This window comes from Nylanderia fulva, unplaced genomic scaffold, assembly GCF_048542155.1.
Source record: "Nylanderia fulva isolate GAGA-0341 unplaced genomic scaffold, ASM4854215v1 Scaffold18, whole genome shotgun sequence".
In the NCBI taxonomy this organism is placed as follows: Eukaryota; Metazoa; Arthropoda; class Insecta; order Hymenoptera; family Formicidae; genus Nylanderia; species Nylanderia fulva.
The window spans coordinates 3,978,178-3,991,159 of NW_028190055.1; the positions used below are offsets into that span (position 1 = coordinate 3,978,178).

General features: G+C 29.9%; 3 protein-coding genes across 3 annotated transcripts in view; 2 read left to right on the plus strand and 1 right to left on the minus strand.

The window, feature by feature from the left end:
• The window catches only part of bif (protein phosphatase 1-binding protein bifocal), a 47,886-nt gene extending 40,971 nt beyond the window's left edge, over window positions 1-6,915 (minus strand). Inside the window, 1 exon segment of the mRNA XM_029308570.2 lies at window positions 6,437-6,915. The gene's annotated coding sequence lies outside the window, so the exon portion shown is untranslated.
• On the plus strand, window positions 4,048-6,072 carry LOC114935674 (uncharacterized). The gene is made up of 2 exons (XM_029308575.2): window positions 4,048-4,273; window positions 4,757-6,072. The coding sequence occupies exons 1-2, from the start codon at window positions 4,249-4,251 to the stop codon at window positions 5,578-5,580; spliced, it is 849 nt and encodes a 282-aa protein (XP_029164408.1). The 5' UTR covers window positions 4,048-4,248; the 3' UTR covers window positions 5,581-6,072.
• Window positions 6,916-8,131: 1,216 nt separating the features above from the next.
• LOC114935574 (uncharacterized) overlaps window positions 8,132-12,982 on the plus strand; it is a 155,573-nt gene continuing 150,722 nt past the window's right edge. The window contains exons 1-3 of the mRNA XM_029308428.2: window positions 8,132-8,378; window positions 8,864-9,062; window positions 9,795-9,991. The gene's annotated coding sequence lies outside the window, so the exon portion shown is untranslated. The remainder of the gene's footprint in view (window positions 8,379-8,863; window positions 9,063-9,794; window positions 9,992-12,982) is intronic.

Sequence of the window (12,982 nt, forward strand, 5' to 3'; positions counted from 1 at the left end):
AGAAATAATAATGAAATATACAGCAGAGCATTCTCTTATTCGAGAAATGGATTTGGTAAATATTATTCTAAACATTCCTGATCCTGCGTCATTTAATTCATCTGTGCATTCGATTGAAACGTGATTAAAGATTCAAAAGTATTCGATGTGACAAAGATCCGAAGATCACACACATCGAAACGATAAACGTACAATGACCCGAAACGCGGAATGTGGACCAGTTGAATGGCTTCCGCTTAGTCTGCGCGCATGTATATAGTAAAGAAATCTTATTTAATTAATACAATTCGAAAAATATCCCGTTCTCATTAAAAGATTCTCACTAACAATAAACAATATTGCAATAAGACATTTTAATTTTTCAACAAAATTCTATCCTGAGCAATAAATTAGCGCAATCTCTTATTTTGCTGATGAACGACCGATCGTTTTACCTACTCGTTATACCTTGAAATTATTTCCCGGAAGGCGTGGTGATGACGTCGGTTAAGGGTGATGCAGCTTTTGTCTTTTCCGATCTGCTTTCTGCGTCCATCGTGGACTACATATTACACATATCCGCGCGTAGGTGTTATTATGCCGTCCCTTCCTTCCCGTAATTTACATGCGCTCTGCCCTAGACGAGACTCGCGCGAAATGGACTGCTTCCTGCGCTGTCGGCGCTCGCAATCATGACAAAGTTTATTTGCAATAATGCACACGCTGAAACGTGCAACGCATCGTGCATTACGCTCCACGAGAATATACACGACGTGATAGAGATCGCTATATTGTTCTTCCAGCACTCGATAAATTTCCTGGAGAACAGTAGCTGCACACAATCGCGGCTGCAACAGCTATACAATCCTTCAGTTTTTTTATCAAAGCTTGTCTTACAGGATTTTTACTTTATTGGTATTTATATACATTTATCATTTTATCAAAGTTATATACATAATGTTGAAGAAATTTAGTTTGTGCAACCTGTCAAAAATAAGTATGCACATCAAAAGATGCACATTTTTATAATCCAATGTATTAAAATAATAATGAAATTCAATATTGATAAAGATTGCAAAATATTCTGTTTTAAAAATTCTATTTCTCTTATGCAGTTTCTGCGTTTATTTTGGTGTATAAGAATTAAAATGATCGAAATATGTTTGATTCTTATCTAAAGTTTAAAAGGTATTCGATATTCAAAGGGAAAGTAAATTGATGCATAATTTTTGTATGTCAAGATTGATACCTTTCCATAATCGCAACGTAATGTCAGAGAGTTATACTTGGTTAAGCTATATAATTGAGTCAAATTACTATATCGAATGCCATTTTTATCGGATAAAAGTAATTAAAATTATATTAAATTCGAAAAAGTTTGAATTTATATAATATAAAAAGTATACGCTTTAAAGTTAAAGCAAATGCTTTTAGGGAAAAATAGTGATTTAATTTATTCTAAAAACTTTCACGTAAAGATATTGTATTCGATTTTGTATTCGAAATTTTTTTCTAGAAAAATTTAATTTATTATAAATTTTTATCAAATATTTAGGTAATAAAATAAAAAAATTCTAAAAGCCTGCAAATTTAAACAGAGAATTCTAATAAATAATAATGATTTGTTATTCAACTATAAATTGCATACAAATATATAAGTTATTATTTTAATAAGTACTTTAGCTTTTATGAAAATTACATTATTTGCTCCATCTTGTTTGTATCAACTTTAATGCCACATTATTTTCTTCCTTAATGCTACATACTATACATACAAAAAGTTCCGTATACAGTTCGGCAATTGTCCGAGGTATGTTAAAAGAGTACATAATTATTAATAAACGCAGTGAAAGGTTTGTCTTGGTGTGATTATGTACAGCTGATCGTTACATCGCCCGCGATTACTTACTCTTGCGTGATTCAATCGTTTTCATATTACACTAACTTTCGCGTAATCCTTATTCTTAATCTCGTTGCAATCGCGTAGGAAAATACAACGGTTGCTGTTATTACGCGAATAAAAATACGATTAGGCGTTTTGTTATTAAATGATGTTGCGCATTTTGATTCAATTTTGTTGCGCCAGAAAAGTATTTCACAAATGTTTACAAGATGTATCATAAAAAAGTTGCATTTTATTACGAAAATAATTATTATAGGTATTTATATCTGATATCAATAAATCTTACCACATACATCTGAAGAATTACTTGTCTTTTAAGCATCTAAAGAATACGTATCTTTTATATTTATTTTATATATTTAAATATTATAAAAATCATAAGATAGTACTCACGTTTCAAGATCTAGACGTCAAGAAGTTTTACATAAATTATATAAAAAATAGAAAAGTCAATTTATTATAAATTAATTACACACATAAAATGTCAACGTTGTAACAACTTTTCTTTTAAATAAAAGAGATAGAAAAATGTAAATTGTCAAGTTAATAAAAAATATTATAAATATTTTCTGATGTGCATGATCGAAAGTTTTAACTGTTAAAAATGAAATTCTTTTTATCGAGAAATAATATAATAATAAAATAGATTCTCCAAATATTATTATTGATTCAAGTTAATCCATACGATTATATTGTTAAGAAATGCTTAGATATTTATTTTCTTTATTCTGACTGCATCGATGCGGGAATCCCGCTAACTTTATTCCTTCTTGACGAGATACAAAAGTTGTCGTAAACCGCGAACGGTACGTCGCGTTCTTACGCATCCATACGTCACGTAAATTGTTTATACCGCAACTATTCGTTTTCCGAACATGTTGAGGCAAAATCACTTCATTGCCCGTATAAGAAACTCGTTAACGCGCATTCCGGGCGAATGCTTTGACTCAACCGGAATGAAAGTATCGATACAAGATTGATTTCACGTACTAGAAATATAAAGATAATGATACGATTTTTCTACTTCAATTAGTTATATTTTCATTAAAAAGAATCCTTCAAGAATCTTCGTCCATCAAGTTGCTGGTTAGCGTAAGTAATGACTCTTATTGGATTGCGTCACGAGTTTCATGAAAGCATTACATAATCAAAAGTGCATAAGCGAGGAATTACTTATGTTAGACTTTCAGAACGTAAATTAGTTTAAAATGTTAGAAGTGACGAGGAGTTTCAAGTAACGGAAGATATGTATATCGTGTAAAATTAATATTTAGATTATACAATCTATAAGAAAATTACAATATAGTTTACGCAAGTATTCTGTAATAAACACGTAAGGCACAATTTAAGAATTATGTATAAAAAAAAAAAACAGTAATAAATTGACATTTTTTAATGGATTAATTTACTCCAGATCACACTGTCTATTTTTAAAAAGTAATCATTTTATATAAAGCGATAATAGACCAAGTATGTAATTTTGTTTATATATCAAGGTTTTTATCTAATATAACATAAATGCGTAATGTTTGAAAATTACTATGTTAACGCTAATAACTTGATGAAAGGTAAGATTTAAATTAGTAATTATATAAATTGAAAAGAAAAAAGATATTCATTAGTTCACGAAAATTATATATATCGTTCTCGATTCGCGTGCGCGATAATTATAAAATTATATCGCGCTAATCTCACTTTCTACCGATAAGAAATAAATTTATCTCAATAAGTACAAAATTAAGATCCTAATTGAACATTTAGGGATAAATATAATCACGTTCTCTTATCCGATAATCTTTCCATTAGATATACATATAACTTAGAAAAATTCAAAAAGTTATGCATTTATACAGAGAGCTGCGTTACTCGATGTTTCGACTTCTATTAGAAAGTATCTCCGCCCGAACATTCCCCTTAAAAACTAGTTAGCTCGATAACAGGTTTCCATACCAAGTGAAACAGTTTTGCGCAAATTCATATCTGTCTGCGCAATAGGTATAATCTGTGCGAAACAAATCGGAACCGAAGTTTGAAATCGAGGAAGCGCATCGCCGGGTTTCCCGCTTGCGGTTCAGAATGCGTTCGAAACTCGTGCAAGACGATCGACCGATTTCGCGCCACATCGCGCAGATGGTCTCTCCTCGAGGAACAGGACGTGACGAAGAACGAGGGGAAGGAAGAGGGGGCAAACATGGCCGTTCGTGACGCGTACAGAACCAGTTCTACATCGAGGCCGGTTTGGAACTAGTTTCCTTAGGTTTTTCGGACCCACATGAGAGTCCCGGACGCTGTCGGCGACAACAACGTTCTTATCAAATTGCTGGGTGCGATCGCAACATCGTCGACGAGATACGCGAACGTCTACTATGGCCGAGAATGAGAGGCACGAAGGTATGGAAATTGTTTTTCATTTCACACTTTGATACCATTGCGTTTCAGCTTTTCAAACGATCCGTAAACATGCTTTTGTCGCTTTCGTCGACCTGCATTTTCGAAGATGTCACGCGAGTATAGACGAGTTATCTTTGACTACCGAAACGCGGGAAAATTCAAATTGGATCGCATTCACGATTGTTGCGCGCGTAGTGATTTGTCGATGATAAACGGAACAAAAAACTTTGGTTATTAAAATATAACGTAGGGAAAGTGTTGGAAATGTTTTTGCTTCCGGTTTTAATTTTATTTTTTAATCAAATACTATTTTTGTATATCTAGATATGCACACGTCATAATTATTATAGATACTGAAAACGTATCGACAATTAATTAATATGACGAATCTTCAAATATTAATATGTTCCTAAATTTGCATACACAAATATTTTTATATTTATGCGATTGTGAATATATTCTCAAATATTATTTTTTTTGCAGAAAACGAGGAAATAGAAATCAAGATAGAACCTCAACAAGATGAAGCTTCTCAATGTTACATCCAGGAAGAACAGAATAGCCTTCTAGATTTCGAGAGTGTCAATCTAATATCGTCAAATGCCGACGTAGCGCAGAATCTATGGACCAGCAGAGCCACCACATGCCTGATCAATCAGTACAAAAAGTATCGTTCGCAGGTCGGCCAATCGACGCAAATAAAGAGTCTGCGAGGGATGTTCGAGATGATATCCATGGAGATGCACAGATTCGGCTATCACTTCAGCGCGCAGAAGTGCGAGAACAAATGGCGAGTCCTGGAACGCAAGTATAAAAACCTCGTGTTTCGCGAGCGATTAAGAAAACCCGGTAGAATGAGGCATTATGGACAGTGGGAGCACAAACGCGCCTTGGACGAGATTTTCGACGAGAAGAGGAAATACGTATATCTGGAAAGGAATGAGGAGGATCCGCCGAGCAGCTCAAGGAAATGTCCTTCGGTTGCATCGAAACGTACCTGTGATCAGGGCAACTTGTCCGTCAATCAACAACACGAAGACTGTTTGGCGAAAGCTACGACGAGTGAAAAAAACGAGACGTCGAATTTTGAACAAATTTTGACAACATTGTTTGACAAATTCACCGAAGAAATGGCAAAGCATTTCGTCGTGGGTGAGAAAAACAAAGAGAGGCGACACAGGGAGAAAATGGCTGTGAGACAAAAAGAATTGGAGTTGAAGAAGCAGCTTCTCAAGTTGAAAGAACAGAAAATCGAATTGCAAAGATCCCAAATAATTGCCGCCGCGCAAAATTTAATGCATGTTTGAATATGCAATAATAACACGTCTCAAATACGAAGAATCTTATCTTGGAAGATAATATTGGCCTTAAGAATGATATCTTGATTTTTTATATAATATAATTATATATTTTTCTGTATTTTTCAAAATTTAAAAAGGTTTAAATTCAATATATTTCTTTCAATTATAAAATTTTAATGGTAATTTTAATTACCATATTAAAATTTTTTAATAAACTAAAACAAGTCATTTTTATAAAGATTACTCGTTTCTCATTCTTGAGAATCATGTGCGCACACTTTTATTATCGTATAGCACATGCTTTCAAATATTTACTTTATATATCTGTACTTTCAGCATTTGTTAGAAGAAATTTTATATGCATATAATCATCGAAATATATTAAAGCTAAGTTACAATAGAATAGAGTTAAGCAAAGCTGTTAATTATTGTTACCTGTTAATTATGTGTAATAAACTAGTTTCTCGCAGATGTTTCAATAAAATTAATCAAATTGAATTCAGGCAATAATATCCCAAATCAGACAAAAGATAAGATGCATTAATCGATTAATCAAACCAAGAAATGCAAAATTTTATTATAGAAAATTTATATTAAATTATTATAGAAAATTTTATACAAGTGCAAAAGCAACACAAAAAAAAATAATAAAGTTGTCAATTTTCAAATTGTCTCCACAGGTTGTCAGGCAAATGAAGAATTTCGATATGACCGATCGTCGATAAAACAAGTATGCGTTTTGCTTTTGATAAAACTACATTTCCTTCCATTATCATCAATACTTACTTTAACTCCTTTTTAATTTACCTGTTATTTACCAAGAGGGCGCTAGCGTTCATATATAGCTGATGTATAGACTTACCCGATTTGCATGTAAAAGCGAAGTGTTGGAGCGAGAAAGATGGAGCTTGATGGAGCTGTCCTTTTCTGATCCTCGACAGCCGTTGCAGCACAGTTGATTCTTCCTCCCGATGATTCGAACGCTCACTGTTCCGCATATATTCGCGCGTATCGAACACTCGCGCGTCACGATCGAAAAAACGCAGCTATTTTCACGAAAATCGCAGGAAAAAAAAGAGATTAATTACTGCGATCCGGCTTCGTTCATTCACCGGCTTTCCGCTTTGTCATCCCACCCTCGCTTTATTGTTTCCACGTTCATTCAGTCGCGAAGCGAATTAATATGCGACACCATAACCGTTTGACACTTCGCGCGACATTCCCGATTCATGTTGGTCGAATAAATCTCGCGCGTAGGAAAAATCACTTGTCGCGCACTCGATGTACGATGTTCGTTATTTGCAACGCGATACTTGACTGCCTTCCATCAATTTGGACCGTTCGACAGTTTCACGTCGATGCCCGATATATTGCTTAATTCACTCGATTCGCGTCACAAGGGATGCCAACTGTTTTTTTCTTGCAAAGTGACATATATATTTTACCGTGAATTATAGCCATAATTATTTTTTAATAAGTTAAGTTAAAGTTGGTTACTTATAAAATTAATTTAGTTAAGTTGCATGGAAATGCAACTTAAAAGTTAAGTTAAGATTAAATTAACTGAAGTGAAATCAAAAGTTAATTTTTAAAACATTATTTATATTAAATTAGAATTTTGTTTGTTAATTCTTTTAAAATTTATAATAACGAAGGAATTTTGATTCTTATATAGAAATATATTTTTTGGTAATTACAATTGATGACAAATGGACATAAAAATTAATAATACTTTAAACGAAAAATAATATACGTTTATAACTTATAGAAAAACAATTATGGTATTCAGATAAATTAAAAACAATTTAACTTAGGAAAAAATTAATAACTTTAATGTCAAAAATTAATACATTGTAAGTTAATTAAGTTAAATTATTAACTTTTAACTTTAACTAATTAACTAATTAATTGTAGTTATTACCAAATCCGGCCATAGATCGATCGATGACGTCATTGACCAATCACGATGGCACGTTATTGATCGATCCCGGGTCGATCAAACTAGGAACAAACCTAGATTGACTCTGTCTAACCTGCACTCTGCACCGTAAGTGCAAAGTTTCTGCACTAGCGAAAAGGAGCTACTGGGGTCAGGTAATGTCGCGCATCAAATATAATATTCTTATATAGATTTTAGGTATTATTAACAATTCAATTCTGCAATTTAACGATCAGTATATTATATTATAATATTTGATTTATTGTTCCGAGTTATCACGTACAACTGATAAGATAAAAGACTTTCCGGAACTCGTTATTATGTTAAACAACCTGTTACAAAATCACATACATAATAATCGGCGTAACATGTAGGTCTTCGCAGGTATGTATGCAAAGCTACGTTCTGAATAATAAATGTTTCTCAAAAGTTGATAATACATTCCACGTGAAGGCCGTATTTTGCTTAACATTTCACGTTTCTATTTTTGACAAAGAAGAACCTTGTCGACCGGGATGTTTTCGAAGACCCATATTTTTCAAGGATATTTTGCGACCAGCGAGAAAAAGTAGCGAATGCGCATATAAACATTATAAAAACTTTCATTTCATTTTTCAGAAGCTGCATGCGAGCGCAGACACTTCGTCGTGTCGAATTACGAGGATTATTCACCGGATTATATTTGCGTTATACAGTCCTCGGCCGAAATCTCTAACGACCCAATTTATTGAATGCAACATCAAAAGATCGCACGCCGCCCTTGAATATTCGTTCATTCTTCGTTCAATAAAGCGACAAACAACGCACCAATAAAAATAGAAACGAGTTTAAAATCACGAGACACTGGGCATATTCTTTTGACAAGGTAATCATATTTTGTCAAGAATAGATAATTCTATGAAGGATAAATAACATTTTAAAAATTGGATAAAAATTTAGGTCCATTAGTGAAAATCTATTTAGTGAAATTATAATTGTCCGAAATAAGTAATTTTTTCGTCTAAAATTTTTTACTATCTCTTTGTCTAATTTTAAGACGTAGTATATTGTAATGATTTTATTCTTAATTAAATTAATTTATTTTATTCTTAATTTAATTAATTTATTTTATTTTATAATTAATCTTCTTTCAATTTAAAATCGAAATAAATTATCTTTTGACGCAGATATATATATATTCTGCAATACTAATTAATGATGCATCATATTGAAAATTTTATTAAATAAATATAAATGTTATTAAATACGTTGCATTATACTGCATGTTATAAAATTTGATTCTATAATGCACGTTCTATAATCCTATAAAGTTATAAAATAATAACTGATGTATCACTTAATTGTTTTCAGAAAACAACGAAATAGGATATATTCACGATGACAAAATTCGCTGTCAATTATTGCCACTGGATCTCCGTTATTGGTTCGAAGTTTCATGGAGCGTATAAACCTTTCATCGAAATAGCTAACAAAATTCGAAATCTAATGTTTATCCAACCGAGAATAGTTGTGTGATGTTACCAATAGTCATCGGTATTAATAGTATTCGGTAAAAAAGTTAATTGTTTTATCGATTTTTTAAATAGAAACTATAATGAATTATATAATTAAATATCTTATTGCATAATATGATTTAGTAATTCAGTCACGACTTTTATTGATGTCATTCAATAGATTTGATTCTAAATACTTTAGTTTGATTATTAATTGATGAATAATTATTGTTTTATGAACAATAATTTTTATTTACAATTTAATCTTTTATTCATTTACATAAATTTCTTATAAAATGCTTAATAATTTTCTGATCAAATAACTTTTTATATAATTAGATAAATACTGATCGATAATTAATTATATATTTAATATTGCACACTTAATTTTAGCTAATTATGTTACAAGATATAAAATATTTATCAGCAAAACTGCATGATTATTAGATACGATATATATTTACTCTCATGTTACAAACATGAATTACAAGAAAACATAATATTACTAACGTGGAAACTTTTGCTATCTTTTTAATTATGACAATGCTATAATTTATTCATATTTGTTCCATTATTGTATTAAAAAATTACAAGTTTCAATTAGAAGCTACTGCGAGCTTTTTGTGTCATCAACATATTTTATCTAAATAATGTGCACCAAACTCTTATAATTCTATTATGAAATTTCCTTGAGAATTTATCTCTCATAGTTTCTTCAATATCGTATATATGTCAAATTATTTAACAAAATATATGTACAAATATTAAAATATTATTTCTCTTTGCAGACTATATATTATTTCCCAATTTCGAAATCTGAGAAGAAAATGCTGCGGTCTTCTGAGGGATCCAATATTGCAAAAATGATGTGGATGAAGCCATCTTTCCCGCATCCTTCGGAGCCTCGCAAACGTCGAAACAGCTCGTTCGGATTAAGCGTTCGAATGCACACGCATATAGCGATGTCCAACGACGACGACAAAGGGTACGTGCAATTTTATAAAGCTTCGCGAGTACTTTTCGTGAAAAAATCGCCATGGAACCGGTTACACCCGCTCACCTCACGCTCTCGCGCACAGCCTACTTTACTGTTTACGCGAGAACACGCGCAGGTATGTATACACACGCGTGCACCTCTCTCGCTTTGCTGTACCTAATAAAGATCAGCGGATCGACGTTCTAAAATTGCAAGAGTCAACCTAAACGAGAGTCGTTTCAAAGAACAAGCGCAGTTTATCTGTTTTCATATTTACATATGTTTATAAACGACGTTGTTTTGATACACTGTGTGGAAGAATATACGATTTCTTTTTTGAAACATCTTTAGAATCAGTATTTATTATTCAGAAACGTAGTGTTTAAAAATTCTTATTTCTTGTATCGAAAAAAGTCTTGTGTTACAACTTTATTCAAGTAATACATGAAAGGATTTTATCTTAGAATTCATTCTGAAAATTATGGAACAGTAATGGTATTGGAAGAATTTTATAAGAGTTTCTTTGATTAATACCATATTGTCCTATGATTACCATGATTTTCAAGGTAAATTCTAAAAGAAAATTCTCTCTGTGTATACTTATGTAAAGAATATATATGATGTATTAATTAAAGAAAAGCTATAACAGAAGATTTTGCTTAAACAAAATAAAATTGTTTCAATATCTGGCGTTTATATACTAGGTAGAAATAATAATAAATATTGATTTTAGAGATATTTTAAAAAACGAATCGTATATTCTTTCTGATTCCAGAGATGTTTTAGAAACGAATCATATACATTCTTTCAAAACATATATCAAAACAACGTCGTTTATTTTGAGACTTTTTAAATCGCTCCGAAAAAAATCACGTTCAATTCTCAGAAATGTAGTTTTATTCACTATTCATTTAGTGTATAATATCGAAATCATTATAAGAACAATTTCAATTCTGTGATGTTTAATACAGTTTTTAATGTTTCCCCGGAATCTGAATCGAGACAGTAAATTTGTCTCATGTACATGAGGTTCGTGAGTTAAGCGGCGTCTACAATTTACAATAAGAATTCAAGACGTAAGAAATTAGCCAATTACATTCAATTATTTTTCTCAAATTTAATTGCACCGAAAAAATTATTAAATTAATAAATATTTATTTCAATACAGAGCCTAATAAATCATTTATTTGAAACCGATAAATATGTATCTGTTTTGAAAAGGACTTTCTTATATATCAAATATTTTTCACATCAAATAAATATCATTAGTTTTAAAGAAATTATTTATATTAGGCAGTATTGAAATAACTATTCATTTAAATTTAATAAATTTTTGTCAGCATGTGATTGATTAATTGTTTACGTCTTACGTTTTAAATTTGAAACAAATAAATATTTTTTACATCAAATGGATATATTATTAGTTTGAAATAAATGATTCATATTAGGCAGTATTGACATAAATATTTCTTTAAATTCAATAAATTTGTTTCAGTATGTGATTGGTTAATTTTGTACGTCTTACGTTTTAAATTTGAAACAAATAAATATTTTTCACTTGAAATGAATATTATTAATTTGAAATAAATGATTCATATTAGGCAGTATTGAAATAAATATTTCTTTAAATTCAATAAATTTGTTTCAGTATGTGATTGGTTAATTTTGTACGTCTTGTTTTAAATTTGAAACAAATAAATATTTTTCACATAAAATGAATATTATTAATTTGAAATAAATGATTCATATTAGGCAGTATTGAAATAAATATTTCTTTAAATTCAATAAATTTGTTTCAGTATGTGATTGGTTAATTTTGTACGTCTTACATTTTAAATTTGAAACAAATAAATATTTTTCACATCAAATAAATATTATTAGTTTGAAATGAATGATTCATATTAGGCAGTATTGAAATAAATATTTCTTTAAATTCAATAAATTTGTTTCAGTATGTGATTGGTTAATTTTGTACGTCTTACGTTTTAAATTTGAAACAAATAAATATTTTTCACATCAAATAAATATTATTAGTTTGAAATGAATGATTCATATTAGGCAGTATTGACATAAATATTTCTTTAAATTCAATAAATTTGTTTCAGTATGTGATTGGTTAATTTTGTACGTCTTACGTTTTAAATTTGAAACAAATAAATATTTTTCACATCAAATAAATATTATTAGTTTGGAATGAATGATTCATATTAGGCAGTATTGACATAAATATTTCTTTAAATTCAATAAATTTGTTTCAGTATGTGATTGGTTAATTTTGTACGTCTTACGTTTTAAATTTGAAATAAATAAATATTTTTCACATCAAATGAATATTATTAGTTTGAAATAAATGATTCATATTAAGCAGTATTGACATAAATATTTCTTTAAATTCAATAAATTTGTTTCAGTATGTGATTGGTTAATTTTGTACGTCTTACGTTTTAAATTTGAAACAAATAAATATTTTTCACATTAAATGAATATTATTAGTTTGAAATGAATGATTCATATTAGGCAGTATTGAAATAAATATTTCTTTAAATTCAATAAATTTGTTTCAGTATGTGATTGGTTAATTTTGTACGTCTTACGTTTTAAATTTGAAACAAATAAATATTTTTCACATCAAATAAATATTATTAGTTTGAAATGAATGATTCATATTAGGCAGTATTGACATAAATATTTCTTTAAATTCAATAAATTTGTTTCAGTATGTGATTGGTTAATTTTGTACGTCTTACGTTTTAAATTTGAAACAAATAAATATTTTTCACATCAAATAAATATTATTAGTTTGAAATGAATGATTCATATTAGGCAGTATTGACATAAATATTTCTTTAAATTCAATAAATTTGTTTCAGTATGTGATTGGTTAATTTTGTACGTCTTACGTTTTAAATTTGAAATAAATAAATATTTTTCACATTAAATGAATATTATTAATTTGAAATAAATGATTCATATTAAGCAGTATTGACATAAATATTTCTT